Here is a 25,369-nt window from a genome sequence, read left to right as displayed (position 1 = left end):
AGTGGTCTAAGGCACTGCATCTCAGTGCTAGAGGAGTCACTACAGACCCTGGTTCAATCCTGGGCTGTATCACAACCAGCCGTGATCGGGAGTACCATAGGGCGGCGCACAATTGGCCCAGTGTCGTCCTGGTTAGGGGAGGGTTTGGCCGGGGTAGGCCATTGTTGTAAAATAAGAATTTGTTCTTAACTGACTTGCCTAGTTAAATAACTGTTAAATAAATAACCCACTATCACATACAAGTAAATCAATGATTTTAATTGGCTAATGCGCAGAAACAGATAAAATGTTCGCAAGTATGGCCCCGGGGTGTTTACCCATCCCCACTATGTTTGAGTCCTATACTGTAGTTACAGAATGACTTCATTGTTAAACCCATCATGGTGAACATAAAAATGATGTTGTGGGTAAATATAAGTCAGCTATGATAAGTCAAGTAATCATCAAACCTGACTAAACTATTTTGACGTGTACAGTAGGTGTTAGTTAGTATGTATATGTGTAGGTATATTTAGTACGTCTATAATGGTTATAAAGTGCTGTTGGGTATATGCAGAACAGGGTGAGATCAGATGTGATGTATACTAAAGAGAGTCTCAATGAAAGTCTTAGAATGAAAAGTCCCATTGTGTTTATTAAACATAAACAAGTGTTAAATATACCATATGAAAACCACACATACACGTCTCTCTGCATACCTGGCAGACATCTCTGCCAGAAGCCCTGTCCCACTCCAAGGTTCATCCTCTACAACATCCGTAGAGTACGACCCTTCCTCACACAGGAAGTGGTGCCGGTCCTAATCCAGGCTCTTGTCATCTCCAGTCTAGACTACTGCAACTCTCTGTTGGCTGGGCTCCCTGCTTGTGCCATCAAACCCCTGCAACTTATCCACAATGCCACTGGTGTTCAACCTTCCTAAATTCTCCCAGGTCACCCCACTCCTCAGCCCACTCCACTGGCTTTAAGTCAAAGTTCACATCCACTACAAGACCATAACGGTTGCCTACAGAGCAGCAAGGGGAACTACCCCTCCCTACCTTCAGGCTATGCTCAAATCCTACAGCCAAACCCGAGCACTCCATTCTGCAACCTCTGTTCTCCTCGCCGTCCCACCCCTACGAGGGATCAGCTCCCGCTCAGTCCAGTCAAAACTCTTTCTGTCCTGGCACCCCAATGATGGAACCAGCTTGCCCCTGAAGCTAGAAAAATAAGGCTTCTTCCTACTAGCACTGATTTCATTTAGGGAAAATGTACTTGCTACGACTGTGTTGTGGTTGTTTAACCCAGCTTTCTTAAAATGAACGTATTAACTGTAATTCACTCTGGACAAGAGTGCCTGCTAAATTACTCAAATGTAAATTTAAAATGTAATGTCTCAATCTGTATGAACATAGCCTACACCGCACAAACACAATATGAAACAGACTTTTTTAGATATATATATATATCTCACACCTCTGGATGCAGTGTTCTACCCAGGAATATTCCAACACTGAAAAATGTTAGTCTTACTATTCTAAATGCATCTGTGGATATTTTCTGCTGACAATGAAAATGTATCTGTCCTTAATTCAGGATTTGATCTAAACTTCAGAAGCTATAGAGTGGAATGGTTACTTTCCATGTTATAGAGTGGGATGGTTTTTCTGCTGGTGTATCCTGAGGTAGCTCCTCTCTGAGAACCTCTTCCCGCAGCGAGTACAGGCGAACAGCCTTTTTCCCGTGTGGACCATCAGATACACCTTTAGCTGGTTCTAGTGGGTGAACCTTTTCTGACACTGAGCTTTAGGGTTTTCCCGTGTGGACCCTCTGGTGCCTCTTCAGGCTGGACGAGTGGGAGAAGCGCATCTGACACTGGGTACAGCTGAAGGGTTTCTCTCCTGTGTGGACCCTCTGGTGCCTCTTCAAGTCACCAGCCTGGGTGAAGCGCATGTGACACTGGGTACAGCTGAAAGGTTTCTCCCCTGTGTGGACCCTCTGGTGGATCTCCACCTTCTGGATGCAGCTGAAGCCTTTGTTACAGAACATGCAGAGGAACCGTTTCTCTTTACTATTACCTGATGTTGCGCCCCCTCCCTGAGTCTGGGCTCTAGCCCTGTCGTTTGAGTTCAAAACCTGATCGAAAAGGACACAGCCGTGTGAATTGGAAGGTCCCATCAACGTGGATAAAGGGGAGTGGGTCACGACATTTACATTTGTTTCTAAGCTTTCCCTGTAGTCTAAGAAATCTCTGCCTTCTGAGTGTCCTTCTCCTAAGTGAGTCTCATCCACATTCCATGTGTGAGGAGTGTCACCCTCCACTTTCACAGTCACTTCATCAACGACTATAACCTCCCCTTTCTTATCTAGGCACCCTTCAGAGTACACACTACTACTGTAATGGTTCCAGTCCCCTCTGGACAGATCAGCCTGTGTCTCTAAACTCAAGGATCCAGGGTCCATTTCTGTAGCATAAGAACAAGACAGCTCACTGCAAGCCTCTAACACGTCACCTGAATCTCGATGGGAATAAACTTTTGAGCTCAGGTTACCGTAAAGTAAATACTCTGAGCCAGAAGCAGGAGGACAGCCCAGTCTCCTCAGCCCCTCTGGTTCTGACCTGTGGTCAGATCCTGTGTGTAAAAGCCTTTGTGTTACAGTTAAAGTCTCTGTGTCAGTCTCTGACTTGAGGACGGCGTTCGGCGTTCCACTGACCTCCGTGATGCTGCGTTGGCTCCTGGGCTGGGGTGCAGTGAGGTCCTCTGTGGCTACAGGGGATGCCACTCCAGCCGCTTCTCCAGACTGGATGTCTCTGCTGTGCTGTGGGTCCTCCTCTCCTTCAGACCTCTCCAGCTTGACACCAGGACCTGCAGCCTCTGCATCTGCAGACTGACACAAGAAGAGGAGGTTATTACCGGTAAATTAGTTTAATTGGATAACAATATCTCAGGGAAGTTTCACAAGCTCTGATATGTTAGATATATAAGGATGTACATGTAAGCAAATTAATAGCCGAGCGAGCCTTTCTGAAAGAAACGGGCCACATTTGATGTACTGTATGTACTGTACATTTGATTTCTAATGTTACACTGTGACACAAACCTCTATCACGATAACATGCTGGGTTGAGGTTCCTCTCCCCTCATCAACAGTGATTGGTTGGTCATCTCTACCCATGTTGTGTCCCGCTGGCTTCACAAAGCCCCTGTGACCTCGAGTGAGATGTCCTTCACCTGAGAGAGTGATTGGGGGAAATCGGTTGTTAAATGAGGTACTGACAATGGTCAATGCTATATTGTACACTATTGAAACTGTCTTGTTATAACTTTTTGATATACTATTTATTGTTCCATGCATCATATTATTTTAATTGAGTTTGACAACAGGACATTCATTAAATCAAGTATCTGGTAAGAATATGATATTTTGTCTTCGTGCAAGAAGCCTGGTTAAATAAATAAAAAAACATTTTCAAGATGGCTAAGTTTTGGTAATCAGTGTAAGTATTGCATACTATCCAAACACTGACCAAGATCCAATACTGGGTCTCACATCTGAACATATGAGCAGAGAGGAACCGGGCGGCAGCCTCGGCCTTCTGCAAAATCAAAGTGTACCTCTTGCCATTCCTCTGTATCGGTCGAGGATCTTGACACTACTGGGACGACTAGCGAGGACGCGCTCTCGCGCTGTCTTCTCTGCGCGCTCCCGTGACACCTTCAGTTCATGTAGCTGTAGTTTCCTCCGCAATACCCTGTTTTCTTTCTGGCTTTGAGTTATTTCCAAACGAAACACTGCATAGTCGTCGTCTACGAGTTTACAGATCTCTGCCACGGCGGCATTCGCTAGAACCTCCATGATGGAGGCTATTTGAGTGTGAAAAACCATACAGTTAGCCATTGTTAGCTAACGTTAGTAGCTAGCTAGCTAGCTAGATAACATTAATCGTCCTGTCTACAACGCGAATTAAAGACTACATGGGGTTAAGTATGTGATGCTGTGCAATCAAATTATTCATATTGAATTCCAGGGTGTTAATAAACGTCTAAATAACAATAAAAACGCTACCGTAAGAAATTGTTCTTGGTCAACGTTAACTTCCGTTTACACTGACGAAAAGGGGGCTCTTCCTCTTATTTGGTTTAATGGCTTCCGCAACAATTTTATGTGCATGTCGCCACCTACTGTATGGGTGGATAAGTCAAACGATCAAAAATAATATTCAACTGTTCAAAATCAACTTGCTTTTCTGTTCAAATCAAACATTAGAATCAGAAAATATCCTCGAAGGTCGTGCCATCTTCCAACGACAGTATCCTTGCCGTGCTTCTGCCTTGAAATATTGATGCCCCTAATACTTATCAGCCAGAGACACAATGATTTATTGGACACTTGAACAGTACAATTAATAACTGTGGCAATAAGCGTTACAAAATCCACCTTCACAATGACTGTATCCAGATCTCTTGACTGATGAGGAACATTTACAACGGGCTGTTGTGCATCCACCACCATTTCTTCAGCGCTGTGGCCATGTACACCTTTGACTCTCTCCCCAGCTCCACAGGAGATCTGCTGGACAATCCTGATCCTTGACACATCAACCTGTTTCACCCTAACAGGGCACTCAGGGAAGTCGGGAATATGATGCCCACCACAGTTGCAACATTTTACATTCAGACTCAATAACATACACTTCCCGGTTTTACACAAGCGTTCTCATGGCATATCTTTTATTTATCCTAGGGGACTAAACTCCACGGTGAAGTTTGTTTCTGATGAACAGTGCTGTAAAGTACTTAAGTGAAAATACTTTAAAGTACTACTTAAGTGTTTTTTTGGGGGGGTATCTGTACTTAACTATTTAGATTTGACAACTTTTACTTCCTTACATTCCTAAAGAAAATAATGTACTTTCTACTCCATTGATTTTCCGTGACAGTCGAAAGTACTCGTTACATTTTGAATGGCTAGCATGACAGGAAAATTGTCAAATTCATGCACTTACCAAGAGAACATCCCTGGTCATCCCTATTGCCTCTGATCTGGACTCACAAAACACATACTTCGTTTGTAAATTAAGTCAGTGTTGGAGTGTGTCCCTGGTTATCCCCCCCCCCCCCCCCCCCCCCCCCCCCCCCCCCCAACAAAATGGTGCCATCTTTTTTATATGGGGAATTAGAAATGATTTATACGTTTACTTTTCCTTTCAATACTTAAGTATATTTTAGCTATTACATTTACTTTTGATACTTAAATATATTTAAAACCAAATACTTTCTTTTACTCAAGTAGTATTTTACTGGGTGACTTTCACTTTTGAGGAATTTTCTATCAAGGCATCTTTACTTTTACTGAAGTATGAGAATCGCATACTTTCTCCACCACTGCTGAACTTCACCAACGCCTTCGAGCCGAGACCAGCACCGACTACATCGATTTGCCCAAGGTCAATACTTTCAATAAAATATTCAACGCCCACCTAAGTATGTTTGTCCTCTGTAGTTGCGTGACTTACTTTGATTTGGTGAAATCAATACTTTTTCAATAAATGTTAATCAAATACTGCTCATTGCTGTTGCTCTAATATGGCAACTAGTGGTTGAGTTCATTACAAAACTTCCTTCACCGTGGAGTGGTGTTTAGTCCGCTAATAAACTCAGTAAAAAAATAAATGTCCTCTCACTGTCAACTGCGTTTATTTTCAGCAAACTTAACATGTGTAAATATTTGTATGAACATAACAAGATTCAACAACTGAGACAAACTAAACAAGTTCCACAGACATGTGACTAACAGAAATGAAATAATCTGTCCCTGAACAAAGGGGGCGGGGTCAAAATCCAATGTAAGTCAGTATCTGGTGTGGCAACCAGCTGCATGTTTTGGTCCGACTGAGCTAAGGAAAACTCAGTCCCTGCAATGACCAAAAAATAACCAAGTCAGCACAGAGTCAATTTTGTTTTTAATTTCAACAAAATGGTCATACACTCGCACACGTGAAGATCAGTACTTTTATTGTAAAAAACGATACGTGACAAGTAGAAACCATAGTGAGAAAAGTAAACAGTACCTTTTCTGTAAATCTGGAAACCTCGCTTTGATGAAATACATTTTAGAATGCTTTGGAAAAACATTACACAGCTTCACTTCTTCATGTCAGGCCAAATCATTTCCTAATTTCAAAACAGGACAAAATTGTTAGTCTTAATCAGTGAAACATTTTTACAGACACCATCACACATTATACTCATTCTTTCCTCAGTTCACCTCATCCAGTTCCCTACTACATCCAAAACCAACAGAATTAACTAAACAAACAAACTAACTAGTACTACATACATGTCACTGTACTCTATACATGGGCTATGTGCATTTGCTGCTGGTGTATCCTGAGATATCTCCTCTCTGAGAACCTCTTCCCGCAGTGCGTACAGGCGAATGGCCTCTCTCCCGTGTGGATCTTCAGGTGCACCTTCAAATGGTGCTGGTGGGAGAACCTCTTCTCACACTGGGGACAGCTGTAGGGTTTCTCCCCTGTGTGGACTCTCTGGTGCCTCTTCAGACTGAATGATTGTGAAAAACTGGCCCGACAAAGGTGGCAGCCGAACGGTTTCTCCCCTGTGTGCATCCTCTGGTGGATCTCCACCTGTTTGCGGAAACTGAAGGCTTTCCCACAGAACGAACACGGGAAGCGCTTCTCTTTGCCACCAGATCTACTGATAGCATTGCTACTACTGTCATTTGTCAATGGGCTTGTGTACCCATTTAGTGTTGAGGCACTGGCATTGTCTGAGGTCTGGTTTAACAGGAGAGTGTGAGGAGAATGAAGGCCAGGGAGTGTCTGTATTGTTGCAGGGTCCATGTTCCAGTTGATAGATCCTATAGAAGGCAGGCTGAAGGCAGCACCTGTTAGGGGGTTAACCTGAGGCGTCATCAGTCTCTCTGAATCACAACTATAGGAGCAGGACGGAGCATCGCTAGCCGAGTCAGTGTCTGTACCCATACGGACACCACCTCGTACCTGCAGACCAAATCTACGCCTCGCCCTAGTCTCAGCCATTCTGTTGTCATGGAGACTATGTTCAGTTGTTTTGTGTTCCACTGTCTGTTTCTGGTTGTGGTTAACAGTGTTATTCCCCAGCCCAGAGTTGAGGATGCTGTCCCATCCACTGACCTCCACTATGCCACCTCTGGTCATGGCCTGCTCAGTGATGTTGTTCCCTAGAGCCTTGGCTGCACCTGTCTGGGTCTGGGAATCCAAGATGGCCACCCAGTCTCCTCTGTTAGCCTCCTGCCAACCACCTGCAGGAAGAGGTTAGAAAATAGATTTTCCTGATTTTTTGTTGTTGTCAAGTTCATACATTATAATGTGTGGTTTTGTATGTAAACATGCATTGTGTTGATTTCATTTTATGAAGGAAGGAAAAAAAATAGCCAGGTGCATCACTATTCCCATTGTAGATCTATTACTGTATGTAGGTTATATGTATTTCTCCCTTACCTTGATCCCCCATCTTTAGTCCACTCAGCAGATCAATGCTCTCTGGTCCGTCTTCTATTGCCTCCTCTTTGACTAGCAGTAGATCATGCTTCCCATCCTCCATGTCTACTGGCTGTAAGAGATACAGAGTGAGAGGATGTTGGATCAAGAAATCTGATATGAGCACCCTGCTATGGAATATATTTTGATTGGGTAATGAGGGATTGCTATGAGTACTATGCAAAGTTGATTTGATTACTTGATGTGCTGAGAATAGAGACAGTTTACCCCTACTCAAGGGTAAAAATAAAAGCTATGCAAGACGCGTCTTTAGTCATAAGAGTCCCACCTTGTCAACAAATATATATTTAAGAGACCTCATGTGCTGTCCTAACCAGTTCAGAGTTACCAGCTGGGGTGTCTTGATAATAGAAAAACGAAGCGAGTCAGTGGTTCCTGTGCCACATGCAATTGCTTTCGAGTTGGTAGAAGAATGTGTTGATATTGCTATATCATCTGAACCTAGAGACTATAGTATATTTCTGATTGTTTTCCACATACCTATCAGGAACGGGCCGGAGTGGTGTCACCCTGTTTCCTCATCCCTAGCAAACAGCTGATTCAACTAATTGCATTCTAAACTGAAGATCATGATTAGTTGATTATTGGAGTCAGGTGTGTTAGCTGAGGCAAAAGTATGACACCAATCAGGCCCGAGGACTGGAGATGCACATCCCTGCCTTATATGAACTTGTCCTTTCCCTTTGTGTGATTATTCTGATGAAGGTCATTGAATGCCGAAACCTTAATCTTCTAACTTTGCTTAAATAAAACAATTGAATGTTTAAAATGGTGAGCGAGTATTGCCCCTTTTCCGTTTCAATATATAATCAATCCATAAATAATCTCGACCTACATGGAACACTTTAAAAGGTTTCACGAGGCCTATTTCACATAAAATTCCCAAATACTTAACCACTAGGCTAATGAATAACAGGGTTGGGGGTCAATTCAATTTCAGTCAATTCAGAAAGTAAACCAAATTCCAAATCCAAATTTTTCTCACTGAAAAGCAGTGAAGAGAATTGGAATTTCAGTGTACTTCCTGAATTGACCCCAACCCTGATACACATTTTTCATTTGATTATTTAATTACCTACTGTACATATTATTTTAAGTAATTCCTAAAATAAGTTAAAAAAGCCTAAATTGGGCGTGCCTATACATTTGGCAATTGAAGGCATTTAGAGCTTATGTTAACTTGAATTGTGTTCAACGAAAATTATAAACCTTTCAAACATTGTATGCAACATTATCAGCGGCAGGTGACTTGATGCATAGGCTACTGTGCCATAGCGATTTAGAGTTGTTAAACGGGAGTGACGAGTGTGTTGATATAACGGTAATATTGTAGAAATTCCACTTTCAACAACCATCAAAATTTGTAAAAAAAATAATAAGTTAGGCTATGCATGCAAACATATTGGGCCTAAGTATTGTTGTCCATTAGTTTACTCCAATTAGGGGAGGGGGGTTAGGGTCAAATAAAAAGCACTTTTTAAAAAAAAATATATGGGGGATTGGGAATGACGCAGACACTTACGTTGATAGAACCCACAATCTGCAATATTAAAGCTGGTCTACGGTACCATTTATGTTTACTCAGTCTGTCCAATAGAGATTACGCAAAGGAAAGATAGTGATGACGCTCATTGAAAACGATGCAAATTATGTGGAATAACCAATCGCGATGAGGTATCGCCAGCTTTGAACTCTATAGAGCTCACCAGTTTGTAATCCTAAAAAACAGAAATTAGTTACCTTTGGTTCGTTTAGCAATTGTTATGGGTGAAATTAATGAGGAAAGATTGGGTTTTATGATTAACCTTAGATGTTATTTTTGGCGTTTTATCACCCCCTAGAGAAGGGATGGGCAACCGCCGACCAACCCCCCTTTAATATGCCCGCAAAAAATATTTGAAAAAATGTAGGGACTCAGTCTGGGTCTTAAAATACTGTTGAGAGTTATTCTAATTAATAAAATATAAAATTCCATCAATTTAAACTAGAGATATCAGTGTCTCAATCCACTGCATGCGCTTGTCGCAGGACTGGTTTTAAGGTAATATATATATAAATGAATGGAAGTATGGAGGTAGTGTTGTGCCAACAAAAATATTGGGTTAAATATGTGTCATATATATATATATATATATATATACACACAGACACACACACACACACACACACACACACACACACTTACATGCATACATTACGACCAATTTTCTACGTTGAGAAGCTTAGTGGAATACGGCCCAACCTAATACCATTCAGACAGTAGTTTACAGTGGGCTCACCTCAGTGAGACTGTATGTGGTCCTGTGCTCTTCAGCTGGTTCCTCTGTGGGTTCTGGACAAGTTTTTGTCTGGTTGTCCTCCATGACCATGGTCGCCTCAGGGTTCGCCAGACCCTCCTCACACCCCTCCTCCTTCACCAGCAGCACCTCCAGACCCTCCTCCTCCTGGAAGAGACAAGTGATACAGATTACACAGACACACACTCCCTCAGGTATGTACACACAGATAATAAACACACATTCAACATGGAGTGTTTACCCATCCCCACTAAGTTTGAGTCCTATACTGTAGTTACAGAATGACTTCATTGTTGATAAACCCATCATGGTGAACATAAATATGATGTTGGTAAATACAAGTCAGCTATGATAAGTCAAGTCATTAAGATAAACCTGACTAAACTATTTTGACGTGTACATTAGGTGTTTGTGTGTAATACACCATATCAAAACCACACATGTACAGTTGAAGTCGGAAGTTAATATTCACTTAGGTTGGAGTCATTAAAACTTGTTTTTCAATCACTCAACACATTTCTTGTTAAACTATGGTTTTGGCAAGTCGCTTATGACATCTACTTTGTGCATGACTAGTAATTTTTCCAACAATTGTTTACAGACAGATTATTTCACTTATAACTCACTGTAACATAATTCCAGTGGGTCAGAAATCATGTACATACACTAAGTTGACTGTGCCTTTAAACAACTTGGAAAATTCCAGAAAATCAATTCCAATAAATCAGCCAAGACCTCAGAAAAAAAATTGTAGACCTCTACAAGTCTGGTTTCATCCTTGGGGGCAATATCCAAACACCTGAAGGTACCACGTTCATCTGTACAAACAATAGTACGCAGGTATAAACACCATGGGACCAAGCATCTGTCATACCGCTCAGGAAGGAGACGTGTTCTGTCTACTAGAGATGAACGTACTGTGGTGCGAAAAGTGAAAATCAATCCCAGAACAACAGCAAAGGACCTTGTGAAGATGCTGGAGGAAACAGGTACAAAAGTATCAATATCCACAGTAAAACGAGTCCTATATCGACATAACCTGAAAGGCCGCTCAGCAAGGAAGAAGCCACTGCTCAGAAGCCGCACAGCCCTCCATGTGCTCGCCAGAGGTAGCCTGACTGCCATTAGGTACAGAGATGAGATCCTCAGACCCCTTGTGAGACCATATGCTGGTGCGATTGGCCCTGGGTTCCTCCTAATGCAAGACAATGCTAGACCTCATGTGGCTGGAGTGTGTCAGCAGTTCCTGCAAGAGGAAGGCATTGATGAATCCAATTGAGCACATCTGGGACATCATGTCTCGCTCCATCCACCAACGCCACGTTGCACCACAGACTGTCCAGGAGTTGGCTTTAAGGAGGATGCTTTAGTCCAGGTCTGGGAGGAGATCCCTCAGGAGACCATCCGCCACCTCATCAGGAGCATGCCCAGGCGTTGTAGGAAGGTCATACAGGCACGTGGAGGCCACACACACTACTGAGCCTCATTTTGACTTGTTTTAAGGACATTACATCAAAGTTAGATCAGCCTGTAGTGTGGTTTTCCACTTTAATTTTGAGTGTGACTCCAAATCCAGACTTCCATGGGTTGATATTTGATTTCCAATTATAATTTTTGTGTGATTTTGTTGTCAGCACATTCAACTATGTAAAGAAAAAAGTATTTAATAAGAATATTTGAATCATTCAGATCTAGGATGTGTTATTTTAGTGTTCCCTTTATTTTTTTGAGCAGTATATTTATACAGTGCCTTGCGAAAGTATTCGGCCCCCTTGAACTTTGTGACCGTTTGCCACATTTCAGGCTTCAAACATAAAGATATAAAACTGTATTTTTTTGTGAAGAATCAACAACAAGTGGGACACAATCATGAAGTGGAACGACATTTATTGGATATTTCAAACTTTTTAAACAAATCAAAAACTGAAAAATTGGGCGTGCAAAATTATTCAGCCCCTTTTCTTTCAGTGCAGCAAACTCTCTCCAGAAGTTCAGTGAGGATCTCTGAATGATCCAATGTTGACCTAAATTACTAATGATGATAAATACAATCCACCTGTGTGTAATCAAGTCTCCGTATAAATGCACCTGCACTGTGATAGTCTCAGAGGTCCGTTAAAAGCGCAGAGAGCATCATGAAGAACAAGGAACACACCATCCATAAAAAGTGTCGTTTAAAGTTTGCCACAAGCCACCTGGGAGACACACCAAACATGTGGAAGAAGGTGCTCTGGTCAGATGAAACCAAAATTGAACTTTTTGGCAACAATGCAAAACGTTATGTTTGGCGTAAAAGCAACACAGCTCATCACACTGAACACACCATCCACACTGTCAAACATGGTGGTGGCAGCATCATGGTTTGGGCCTGCTTTTCTTCAGCAGGGACAGGGAAGATGGTTAAAATTGATGGGAAGATGGATGGAGCCAAATACAGGACTATTCTGGAAGAAAACCTGATGGAATCTGCAAAAGACCTGAGACTGGGACGGAGATTTGTCTTCCAACAAGACAATGATCCAAAACATAAAGCAAAATCTACAATGGAATGGTTCAAAAATAATTAAAATAATTAAAAAAGTTTGAAATATCCAATAAATGTCGTTCCACTTCATGATTGTGTCCCACTTGTTGATTCTTCACAAAAAAAATACAGTTTTATATCTTTATGTTTGAAGCCTGAAATGTGGCAAAAGGTCGCAAAGTTCAAGGGGGCCGAATACTTTCGCAAGGCACTGTGTCTAAGATTTCTCAATCGAGTAGTGAATTTAAGCACAGATTGAACCACAAAGACCAGGGAGGTTTTTCAATACCTCGCAAAGAACGGCAACGATTGGTAGATGTGTACAAATAAATAAAAAATGACTCAACATCCGTTTGAGCATGGTGAAGTTATGAATTAGGCTTTGGATGGTGTACAAATCCCAGTCACTACAAAGATACAGGCGTTAGATAGGAAGGAAACTGCTCAGGGATTTCACCATGAGGCCAATGGTGATTTTAAAACAGTTACAGAGTTTAATGGTTGTGATATGAGAGAACTGAGGATGGATCAACAACATTGTAAATTACTCCACAATAATAACCTAAATGACAAATTGAAAAGAAGGAAACCTGAACAGAATAAAAATATTCCAAAACATGAATCCTGTTTGCAACAAGGCAAACAATGTATATATATATCATGTAAGGATATATATATACACATTGTTTGCCTTGTGTTAATGATGGCGGATGAAAATCAATGTTTTTATTATACATTTTTTCAAGATGAGTTGACAATCACCTAGCCCGTTGGGCATCTCACTACACCCCCATATGCCATGTATTGAAATATGCAGACAGACAGATTAAAATTAAGTTTACATTGTAATAATTCTGACAGCCAACTTTCTAGCTCAGCCCCCACAACTTTTGGACATTATAGCATTCCCAGAAAGCTTGGATTGAGTGATTATTTGTTTTATACTTAAGACATGACTCTGCTGTTGTTCTTTAGAATTTGTGTATTTTGACTCTTGTATAATCAATTCTATACATTAGTTTAAACTATATTAAGCATATATTTTAATTAACTGCAATTTCATTAGTTATGCTGCAACTCTGCCAACAGTTATTTTTAGTCTTTGTTCCAATGGTTTATATAAGAGATTTTCAGATGGATATAGTTTCTGCAAGGTTTTGTATATCTTCCCTATCATGTGAACATCCTTTTCTGACTCAAATAATTCCCTCAAGGCTGCTCTGATTTCCAAAAGATTTCAAAATCAATATTGTGACATTAACTTTTTTTCAGTCCAGAATATCTTTTAATTCTGTCATGGACATACATTTATTTCCTGTTACCAAGTCATGTACGGTTTCTATACCTTTTGTTTTCCATGTGGTCCAATTTATCTATGAATTATGAAAAGCTATCCAAGGATTGTTCCATAGGGTTGTGTTAGTGAGTGATATTGGTTCTTGTAGATTATGTTTAATTTTCTTCCATATAGTTATAGTGTTCTTAACTATGAAGTTGTTCATGTTGTTAGCTTTATCCGTTGAAAATAGACACGTAAAAAGATTCTGGGGATGAGCATGTCTGGTCACTGTTTTAAATGATAACTTTTTAGCATTTCTGGCACAAATTCAATGCAAGTCAATGCTTACTAGATTAGCATTTTGTGCTTAATATCCAAATCCTCTATAAGTAACGTTAACCTCTGAGTTATACAATCCATTTTTGTAAACTTCATGATTATTTGGAAATTAAGCGGGAAAATGCTAATATAGGTACCACTGACTTGCATTGGATTTGTGCCACAAATGCTAAAAAGTTAGCATTTGAAACAGTGGCCAACAAAACCAAAGCATGGGTTGCTTTCATACCTTGTCCATATGCTGCTTACAGGGTAAGGAAAACTATTATTAATTTAAAATGATTGATTTTGTCATTTAGGTGAACAATACCTTTAACACCTTTTCACATAAAAGCAGGAACAGCATCATTTAGGAGGTCAGAACCTGGTACTATCAGGATGTAGGATGGGACAAAAACCTAACAACTTCGATGACTAATTTCTCTGAACAAGGGGAAACAAAACCAACCAAATTCACTGAAATTACATTGGACGATGAAACAATACTCCAAGCCGCAGCACCATACAATTTGTCAGACAGAGAACTGATACTATATACTCGTTGTTGGGGTGGGATTGGTGTGGGGGGGGGGGGGGGGGGGGGGGGGGGGGGGGGTCCGTGGGTGGTTTTAGACAATTTCTTTGGATTTCTCATGTCTAACTCATTGTTAGAAAAAAGTTTGTTCTGAATCAGATGTTAGGTACTATATTTATTAAATATATGAATCCTATAAATTAAAATGGCCAATTTGGGTGCAATCAATTAGTTGAATTTCTCAGAGATCTAATTGTATTTCAACAAAATAATTTTGCAGGAATGCTAATATCTGTTTCTAACAGAAACGACTTTGGAACAATTGAGATGGTGGGTGTCAAGCCTCTTTCTTGTTCTTTTTGAAGTGGAACGACCCCCATGTCACCCCGCTCCTCCGCACACTCCACTGACTTCCAGTCAAAGCTCCCATCCACTACATGACCATGGTGCTTGCCGACAGAGCAGCAAGGGGAACTGCCCCTCCCTACCTTCAGGCCATGCTCAAACCCAACACTCCACCTGAGCACTCAAGTTCTGCCACTGGTCTCTTGGCCGTCCCACCACAATGGGGGATCAGATCCCGCTCAGCCCAGTCAACGCTCTTCTCTGTCCTGACACCCCAATGGTGGTACCAGCTTCCCCCTGAGTCCCTGCTCAGCTTACAAAAACGTCTGAAACCCTACCACTCAAAAGAGCATCTTAAATGAATCCCATTAAATAAACACATTGTCTTCCTACCAATGTTATAGTTGTGCTTTTATATTACTTTCTTATTTCTATTCATTAAGATTTTTATTTGAAATTGTTTTTAAGGTCTGATTTACTGTTTTTTACATAATTAAGTTTCAGTTTTAGTTCTAGCGACAGAAAGTAACCTGTGCGTGGGAGGCTAACAGCTATTTATGTGTTGTATAGTTGTGTTTTTTGTCACTTCTTGCCACTATGGGGCAGTAATTCATAAGGTGATGGGTCAGGTCATAGATTAGGTTTAAAGGGATAGTTCACCCAAATTACAAAATTAAAAACATTGCTTACAGGGCAAGGAAACCAGTCTATGGAAAAGGTATGACAGCAATCTATGTATCGCAATGGGTGCGTTCTCTGCTCATAGGTTGCTGACACCTTACAACACCTGGATAGGCATTTGATGTATCAGCTAACCACATCGCGTTCCCCTGCTCAGACGTTGCAAGTGTCGATCAATGGTTGCACGGAGGGCTAACTATTATCCTTCGTTTGCACTTATGGACTGCCCTCTTCAATTCAAACCACAGGTATTCAGTGAGACTTGAGTTCGGAGACAGATTCTGTGGTCAATCTTTGTGGAGTTTGGTGTGCTTGGGGTTATTGTCTTTCTGGAAGATCCATTTGAAGTATCAGCTTCCTTGCAAAGGCAACCAGGTTTTTGGCTAAAATGTCCTGGTACTGGGTCATGTTCATAATGCCGTTGACCTTAACCAGGGCCCCAGGACCAGTGGAAGCAAAACAGCCCCATAACGTCCACCGTATATTACAGTGGGCATGGGGTTCTTATCTGCTTATGCATTCTCATTTCAACACCAAACCCACCACTGGTGTGCAAGGCCAAAGAGCTCAGTTCTTATCTCAGTTCTTCATCAATGAAGACTTCTCCGAAAGATACGCCTCAAAAGAAAGGACCCGCTGCTATGACTCATTGAACAGCAAAAGAGAGGCAACATCGCATACCTGAAGTACGACCAGCTGGTCTTTCACCCCTTCTGCCCTAGTAGGAATACCGCAGGCGACTGTAGCCCACTGAGAGAATGCCAAGGGTGTGCAACAAAGCTGTCATCAAGGCAAAGGGTGGCTACTTTGAAGAATTTAAAATATATTGATTTGTTTAACATTTTTTTGGTTACTACATGATTCCATGTGTTATTTCATAGTGAAGATGTCAAAACTATTATTCTACAAAGTAGAAAATAGTTACAAATAAAGAAAAACCCTTGAATGAGTAGGTGTGTCCAAACTTTGGACTGGTACTGTATATTTCTTCCCAACCCACCATGGACAGCTCCAACACAATTTTACGGAAGGTTTAAAACAAATTAATTGAAAACGATGTGCCTATGTCTTATTCATAGCATTCTTAGTGCTTGTTAGAGCATTGTGACCTGCTGTAGCACAGCGGTCTAAGTAGCGTGCTCCGGTTGTAGACACTGATCGATTCCTTGAATTAATTTGACTTTTTTTCCCCTCCCTTGATTTAAAAAATATTTCTCCCCAACCTACCATGGACAGCTCCAATACAATTTTACCCGTTGAACATGGAGCACCACTTGCCCTTCGTTGAAACGGACTGTGATACTACAGATGTCAGATCTTGGGGCCTCCCGAGTGGCGCAGCGGGCTAAGGCACTGCAGCGCTTGAGTCGTCACTACAGATCCTGACGCACAATTGGCCCAGCATCGTCCGGGTTAGGGGAGGGTTTGGCCGACAGGGGTGTCCTTGTCCCATCGCCCTCTAGAGACTCCTGTGGTGGGCCGGGCCGGGCGCGTGCACAGTGTTTCCTCTGACACATTGGTGAGGCTGGCTTCAGTGTTAAGCGAGCAGTGTGTCAAGAAGCAGTGCAGCTTGGCAGGGACGTGTTTTGGAGGAGGTATGGTTCTCGACCTTGGCCTCTCCTGAGTCCGTACAGGAGTTGCAGCGATGGGACAAGACTAATTACCAATTAGATATCACGAAAATGGGAAGAAAAAGGGCTAAAAAGTACCCAAAAAATAAATATAAATAAATATTTAGATAGCCGGGGGCAGCTGGAATCCGTTTGTATACACAATGCCGTATCGTACCTTAAGCTACGTGCAGGCTATAGCTCGTCTTGTGAATTCTTATGTGGATTATAATAAAAAGGACAAGTACAGTGTAGATGGTTTGTTCGTCAAGGATTTTTTTTTTTTATGTTGAAGGCAAGCAATAGGCAGAATACATAATTGATTTCCTCAGTGCGATCCAATGATTTATACATACACTACATGACTGTTAGGAGCCACTGTGCCTCCATCTTGGAACTCCCTCACCATTGTAAAGAATATTTTGGAAGCTATGTAAATGCATTCATTTGGGTTTTTTTCCACATTTATTCTATTACAAATACATTAATGCATAATATAATAAATTATGTGAGCTAAATAAAATATGTAAAAACATTTTCCTTAAAGTATACTTTGAGATCACTAATGTTACTGTCCCTACTACAACAACAACAAAAATATTCAATACATGTCATTTTGTCCTTTATTGAAATACAGTAGAATTCCATTCAATCCTATGGAGGACTGCTCCTACTGGGGAGTGAGTATCCATAACATTCTAAGTGTTTACTAGAGCATTGTGACCTGCCGTAGCGCAGTGGTCTAAAACAGCGCGCTCCCGCTCCAAGCCTCACGAGTTGCATTTATTTCAACGGTTTTCAAGAAGTAAAACGAACAGTCTGATAATTTACACATCAGAGAAGTGTCTCAGCTCAACTAAATCGTCTTTGGATAGGCTCAAATGCATAAACATCGACAGATTTACAAAATGAAATATTACCCACACCAAAGACCATAGCTAAGTTGACAAATTATACATAGCCCAACTATAAAACGTGGGTCAGCATCCACACTGGAGGAAAGTTTATTGTTCAAGTTTCTGTCAATCAACTGATGGCCCAAATCAGCTCATCTCAGCCAGGGACACAAACAAAATCAAATCTTAGTTGTCACATGCGCCAAATACAACAGGAGTAGACCTTATAATGAAATGCTTACTTACAAGCCCTTAACCAACAATGCAGTTTTAAGAAAATCCCTAAAAAAGTAAGAGATAAGAATAACAAATAAATAAAGCGCGGCAGTAAATAACAATAGCGGGGCTATATACAGGGGGTACCGGTACAGAGTCAATGTGTCAATGTGCGGGGGACACCGGTGTCAAGGTAATTATGTACGTGTAGGTAAAGTTATTAAAGTGACTATGCATAGATAATAACAGAGTAGCAGCAGCGTAGAAGATGGTGGGGTGCAACACAAATAGTCTGGGTAGCCATTTGATTAGCTGTTCAGAAGTCTTATGGTTTGGGGCTAGAAGCTGTTTAGAAGCCTCTTGGACCTAGACCCACCGGTACCGCTTGCCGTGCGGTAGCAGAGAGAACAGTCCATGACTTTTAGGGCTTAACCTCTGACACCGCCTGGTATAGAGGTCCTGGATGGCAGGAAGCTTGGCCCTGGTGATGTACTGGGCCATACGCACTACCCTCTGTAGTGCCTTGCGGTTGGAGGCCGAGCAGTTGCCATACCAGGAAGTGATGCAACCTGTTAGGATGCTCTCGATGGTGCAGCTGTATAACCTTTTGAGAATCTGAGGACCCATGCCAAATATTTTCAGTCTCCTGAGGGGGAATAGATTTTGTTGTGCCCTCTTCACGACTGTCTCGGCTCACTTGGACCATGTTAGTTTGTTGGTGATGTGGACGCCAAGGAACTTGAAGCTCTCAACCTACTCCACTACAGCACCGTCGATGAGAATGGGGGCGTGCTCGGTCCTCCTTTTCCTGTAGTCCACAATCATCATCGGTTTTCACACCTTTCATAATGTGACAATGGATAGGCTAACGTGTAGGCTACAGAATGTAGCCTATTGGAATATAATCGAATGGCCTATTGCAACCATCGCCAGCTGATGTCTCATTAAAGCATCAATACGTGCTAAATTCACCCGCACTGCTGATCTCAATATAGTGGTGAGGAGGAGGAGTCTACCGTATCCGGAAGCAAATTCACCATTAATTTTCACTCAAACATTGTTTTAAACTTTGTTCTACTGTTGACAGTAAGCTGACTTCGGGATTGTATTTCCATTTGCTCTCCTTAAATAAACCACATGACCAAAAGTATGTGGCACCTGCTTGTCGAACATCTCATTCCAAAATCATGGGCATCAACATGGAGTTGGTCCCCCCTTTGCTGCTATAACAGCCTCCAGTCTTCTGGGAAGGCTTTCCACTAGATGTTGGAACATTTCAGCAGGGACTTGCTTCCATATAGCCACAAGAGAATTAGTGAGGTCGGGCGATTAGGCCTGGCTCGCAGTCGGCATTCAAATTCATCCCAAAGGTGTTCGATGGGGTTGAGGTCAGGGCTCTGTGCAGGCCAGTCAAGTTCTTCCACATTGATCTTGACAAACCATTTCTGTATGGACCTCGCTTTGAGCACAGGGGCATTGTCATGCTGAAACATGAAAATGCACCCATCACTAATCTCAACTAAAAATCTGTATTAACTCTATAAACTGCATTAATTTCCTCATTAAAAGTGCCTTGGGGAAAAAAATTGAGTAGTTGAACGGAAGTAATGAAACAGCCATTTGTGAACATCATATAGCCTACCCAGTACAAACACAATATGTAACAGATTTTTAGGCTTATATATATCACACAATGTCTGGATGCAATATTCTACCAAGGAATGTTCAACACTGTTAGTCTTAATCTCATTATTCCAAATGCATCTGTGGATGTTTTCTGCTGACAACAATGAAAATTAATCTTTGTATTTAATGCAAGGACTGATCTATACATCAGAAGCTATTGAGTGAAATGATTACTTTCAACTTTATAGAGTGGAATGGTTTTTCTGCTGGTGTCCTGAGGTAGCTCCTCTCTGAGAATCTCTTCCATCAGTGAGTACAGGCAAACAGCCTCTATACCATGTGGACCTTCAGGTGCATCTTCAGCTGTTCCTGGCGGGAGAACCTCTTCTCACACTGGGGGCAGCTGTAGGGTTTCTCCCCTGTGTGGACCATCTGGTGCCTCTTCAGGCTGCCAGACTGGGCAAAGCGCATATGACACTGGGTACAGCTGTAGGGTTTCTCCCCTGTGTGGACCCTCTGATGGACCTCCACCTTCTGGGGGCTGCTGAAGCCTTTGTTACAGAACATGCAGAGGAACCGTTTCTCTTTACTATTGCCTGATGTTGCTCCCCCTCCCCAAGCCTTGGCTCTTTGGTCGTTTGAGTTCAATACCTGATCGAAAAGGACGTAGCCGAGTGATTTGGAAGGTGCCATCGTCGTGGACACTGGGCCGCGATCCCTGAACTCGTTTAAAGGGGAGTGGGTGACAATATTTGTATTTGTCTCTAAGCTTTCTCTGTAATGTAAGACATCTCTGCCCTGTGAGTGACTGTCGCATAGGTGACTGTCTGCATTCCATGTGGGAGGAGCATCACCCTCCACTTTCACAGTCACCTCATCTACCACTATAACCTCCCCTTTCTTATCTATGCACCCTTCAGAGTATACACTACTACTGTACCGGTTCCAGTCCCCTCTAGACAAATCAGTCTGTGTCTCTAAACCCAAGGATATGTTGCCAGGGTCCATCTCTGTTGTGTAAGAACAAGACGGATCATCACCACTAGTGTCTAACGTGTCACCATCATCATCTCCACAGGACTTAACCATCATCTGGCTCTGGTGAAATACCGGTAAGGACTCTGAGTCAGGAGCAGGAGGAGAGCCCGGTGTCCCAAGCCCCAGTCTGTCTGGGTCTGATTTGTGGTCAGTTGCTGTGTGTAAGAGCCTGTGTGTTACAGTTAAAGTCTCTGTCTCTGACTTGAGGACGACGTTCAGTGTTCCACTGACCTCCGTGATGCTTCGTCGAGCGACGGGGGTGGGGTCCTCCGTGGCTACAGGGGGTGCTCCAGTCACTCCAGTCTGGATGTCTCTGCTGTGTTGAGGGTCCTCTTCTTCAGTCCTACCCTGCTTGACACCAGGACCTGCAGCCTCTGCAGACTGCCACATGAAGAGCGGAGGTTATTACCGATACATGACTGGAATTGGATAATGTCATAGGGAAGTCTCACAAGCTCCCCTACGGCAGATAAATAAGGATGTATATGTAAGCAAGTGAATACCTGAGTGGAGCCTTTCTGAAATTAACTGGCCACATTTGATGTACTGTAATTTTGATGTAATAATATTACAAATCAAATTAAATTTTATTTGTCACATACTCATGGTTAGCAGATGTTAATGCGAGTGTAGCGAAATGCTTGTGCTTCTAGTTCCGACAATGCAGTAATAACCAACAAGTAATGTAACTAACAATTCCAAAACTACTGTCTTATACACAGTGTAAGGGGAAAAAGAATATGTACATAAATATATATGGATGAGTGATGGTACAGAGCAGCATAGGCAAGATACAGTAGATGGTATCGAGTACAGTATATACATATGAGATGAGTATGTAAACAAAGTGGCATAGTTAAAGTGGCTAGTGATACATGTATTACATAAGGATGCAGTAGATGATATAGAGTACAGTATAATAGGTATACATATGAGATTAATAATGTAAGGTATGTAAACATTATATTAGGTAGCATTGTTTAAAGTGGCTAGTGATATATTTTACATAATTTCCCATCAATTCCCATTATTAAAGTGGCTGGAGTTGAGTCAGTGTGTTGGCAGCAGCCACTCAGTGTTAGTGATGGCTGTTTAACAGTCTGATGGCCTTGAGATAGAAGCTGTTTTTCAGTCTCTCGGTCCCAGCTTTGATGCACCTGTACTGACCTCGCCTTCTGGATGATAGCGGGGTGAACAGGCAGTGGCTCGGGTGGTTGTTGTCCTTGATGATCTTTATGGCCTTCCTGTAACATCGGGTGGTGTAGGTGTCCTGGAGGGCAGGTAGTTTGCCCCCGGTGATGCGTTGTGCAGACCTCACTACCCTCTGGAGAGCCTTACGGTTGTGGGCGGAGCAGTTGCCGTACCAGGCAGTGATACAGCCCGACAGGATGCTCTTGATTGTGCATCTGTAGAAGTTTGTGAGTGCTTTTGGTGACAAGCCGAATTTCTTCAGCCTCCTGAGGTTGAAGAGGCGCTGCTGCGCCTTCTTCACGATGCTGTCTGTGTGAGTGGACCAATTCAGTTTGTCTGTGATGTGTATGTCGAGGAACTTAAAACTTACTACCCTCTCCACTACTGTTCCATCGATGTGGATATGGGGGTGTTCCCTCTGCTGTTTCCTGAAGTCCACAATCATCTCCTTAGTTTTGTTGACGTTGAGTGTGAGGTTATTTTCCTGACACCACACTCCGAGGGCCCTCACCTCCTCCCTGTAGGCCGTCTCGTCGTTGTTGGTAATCAAGCCTACCACTGTTGTGTCGTCCGCAAACTTGATGATTGAGTTGGAGTCGTGCGTGGCCACGCAGTCGTGGGTGAACAGGGAGTACAGGAGAGGGCTCAGAACGCACCCTTGTGGGGCCCCAGTGTTGAGGATCAGCGGGGTGGAGATGTTGTTGCCTACCCTCACCACCTGGGGGCGGCCCGTCAGGAAGTCCAGTACCCAGTTGCACAGGGCGGGGTCGAGACCCAGGGTCTCGAGCTTGATGATGAGCTTGGAGGGTACTATGGTGTTGAATGCCGAGCTGTAGTCGATGAACAGCATTCTCACATAGGTATTCCTCTTGTCCAGATGGGTTAGGGCAGTGTGCAGTGTGGTTGAGATTGCATCGTCTGTGGACCTATTTGGGCGGTAAGCAAATTGGAGTGGGTCTAGGGTGTCAGGTAGGGTGGAGGGTACACTAACCTCTATCATGATAATGTGCTGGGTTGAGGTTCCACTCCCCTCATCAACAGTGATTGGTTGGTCATCGCTCCATGTATGGTGTCCCACTGGATTCACAAAGCTCCTGTAGCCTCCAGTAAAATGTCCTTCACCTAAGAGAGTGTTTGAGGGAAAAGAGGTGGTTAGGTTAGGTACTGTCAATGCTGAACGCTATATTGTACAACATTGACAGTTTTGACACCGTCTAGAATTGTCCAGGATGACTTCTTGATATACGATTTATAGATTGATTGATTATGTTCCTTGCATAATTTTTTAAAATTAATAAATAGGAAATTCAGTAAATCAATAATCTAGTTAGAATAGGATAGTGTCTTTGTGCAAGAAAGCTAAGTAATCAGGGGAATTATTGCATACTATCCAAAAACTGACCAAGCCCAATCATGGACGGATTAATGCAGGGGCTTACCGAGGATGAAGCCCCTGGGCCTAGGCCGGGGAGGACCAACAGACAGCAAAAAACATTTTTAAATTTAAAAAATATATATACAGTATATATTATACAGTATTAGACATGTAGTATATATTATCTTTTTTTAAAAATAATGTTTTACTGCAACTGCCAACTACAGGAGGATTCAGGAGCCCACTCGCAATGAGTGTAGAGAGCCTGCTGCTCTGCTAATGATCAGATAGAGGGAGGAGAGGAGGTAGGGGCCCCACGTGGGTAACTGGGGGGGCTCTGCCTTGATTGGGTAACTGATTGATAAAATAAAATAAACTGCATAATAAATAAATAAAGAAATATTACTGGCCAATTGTGTGAGTCAGTGACTGGGCCCAAGTGGCAAATGTATTTATTTTTCATCCAACCACAGAAGCCCAATCTCAATTTTCAGAATACAACAGAGAGCATAATTTAGCTATAGAGGCTCAATAGTTTCTAAAAAAATATGGTGGATAAAATTTGATCACAAGCACATACAGGTAAACTGCCAAAACAAAGGAAACACCAACCTAAAGTGTCTTAAAAAGGGTGTTTGGCCACCACGATCCACCAGAACAGCTTCAATGCACCTCGGCATAGATTCAACAAGTAGATTTAAACCATTCATGACTTGAATGGGAACTGCCATCTATGGATTATATTTCTATGGTTGGTTGAGGTGGTCTTTTGGCCTTTTGCTAATTTCAAAAAACAATCGTGGGATAAAAAACAAGGAAAGCAAACACCTACTACTGTAGAACCAATATTTTACAAAAATTCCCCTCAACAACAGCACTGTTTTTCAAAGTAGATCATCTTGAGATAGGCTATTGCCAAGAGGAGCGCATCGACCATTACTGTGAGTAGTAACCTATGGCTTCATCTTCATCATTAGGTGAGACTGGGCAATTTTTTGGTTTGAATTCAAGACCAGATTTATCTCAGCTTTAGCAAATGTATTATTTAATGTAAATGAGGTAGAATTGTATGACAGGAGTTTTTAAAAGGCAAAAAAAAGTTCCCCATGTGTAGAAATGCCAAAAACGCCTCTGCTCAACTGTAGCCTATCCCACGCCGCAAATTATATTATGGCTTTATTATAATGGGGCTATAACTTCAAAATAAAATGTAACACGTGTCGTATTGCATCTTGGTGCACGGATTTGTTTAAAAAATAAAAAATATGGTGTGCCGAAGGGTGGAGTGACTATAACAATAAAACATGTTTTTTAAATCATTCTAAATCTGTCCCTGAGACCAATTCTAGGTAACATGTGCAGACAGGAACTGGCGAAAGCCCCCCCAATTGTACCTCTTGGCATTCCTGCTCTGTATCGGTCGAGGATCTTGACCCTATTGGTTCTCTCTGCGCGTTCCCGTGCCACCTTCAATTCCAGCAGCTGTAGTTTCCTCCGTAATCCCCTGTTTTCTTTCTGGCTTTGAGTTATTTCCAAACGAAACACTGCATAGTCGTCATCTACGAGTTTACAGATTTCTGCCACGGCTGCATTTGCTAGCACCTCCATGACGGAGGCTATTTGAGTGTGAAAAACCATACAGTTTGACATTGTTAGCAGCTAGCTAGCGTTACCTAGATAACATATATCAACCAAGTCCTGTCTCCAACGCGAATTAAACAGTACCATGTATGTGATGCTGTGCAGCTAAAGGAGTCATATGTTGAGTTCCAGGGTGTTATTAATACACGTCTAAATAACAATAAAAAACGCTAACGTGGAACTTGTTCTCAGTCACTGCTCACTTCCGTTTACTTCTTCTTTGTGTGAACTTCCGGAAGATTAGACAGCGT

General features: G+C 42.2%; 2 protein-coding genes across 2 annotated transcripts in view; both read right to left on the bottom strand.

Annotated features, from left to right (window-relative positions):
* Positions 1-4,121, bottom strand: part of LOC110534615 — a 143,138-nt gene extending 139,017 nt beyond the window's left edge. The window contains exons 1-3 of the mRNA XM_036934442.1: positions 3,600-4,121; positions 3,085-3,215; positions 2,698-2,871 (exon numbers count right to left, since the gene is read on the bottom strand). Coding sequence (XP_036790337.1) covers positions 2,698-2,871; positions 3,085-3,215; positions 3,600-3,882 — 588 coding nt within the window. The 5' untranslated portion in view covers positions 3,883-4,121. The remainder of the gene's footprint in view (positions 1-2,697; positions 2,872-3,084; positions 3,216-3,599) is intronic.
* Positions 4,122-5,930: 1,809 nt separating this feature from the next.
* On the bottom strand, positions 5,931-25,369 carry LOC110533184. Its single transcript, XM_036934497.1, has 6 exons — positions 24,872-25,369; positions 23,094-23,224; positions 21,143-21,292; positions 9,826-9,990; positions 7,487-7,598; positions 5,931-7,287 (listed from the first exon to the last, which is right to left on the bottom strand). Exons 1-6 carry the CDS (start codon positions 25,125-25,127, stop codon positions 6,338-6,340), a joined length of 1,764 nt encoding a protein of 587 aa, XP_036790392.1. The 5' UTR covers positions 25,128-25,369; the 3' UTR covers positions 5,931-6,337.

The sequence above is a fragment of the Oncorhynchus mykiss genome, chromosome 10 (genome assembly GCF_013265735.2).
Source record: "Oncorhynchus mykiss isolate Arlee chromosome 10, USDA_OmykA_1.1, whole genome shotgun sequence".
NCBI classification, from domain to species: Eukaryota; Metazoa; Chordata; class Actinopteri; order Salmoniformes; family Salmonidae; genus Oncorhynchus; species Oncorhynchus mykiss.
Note: the sequence above shows the minus strand (reverse complement) of the source record. Positions and strands in the feature narration are given on the sequence as shown.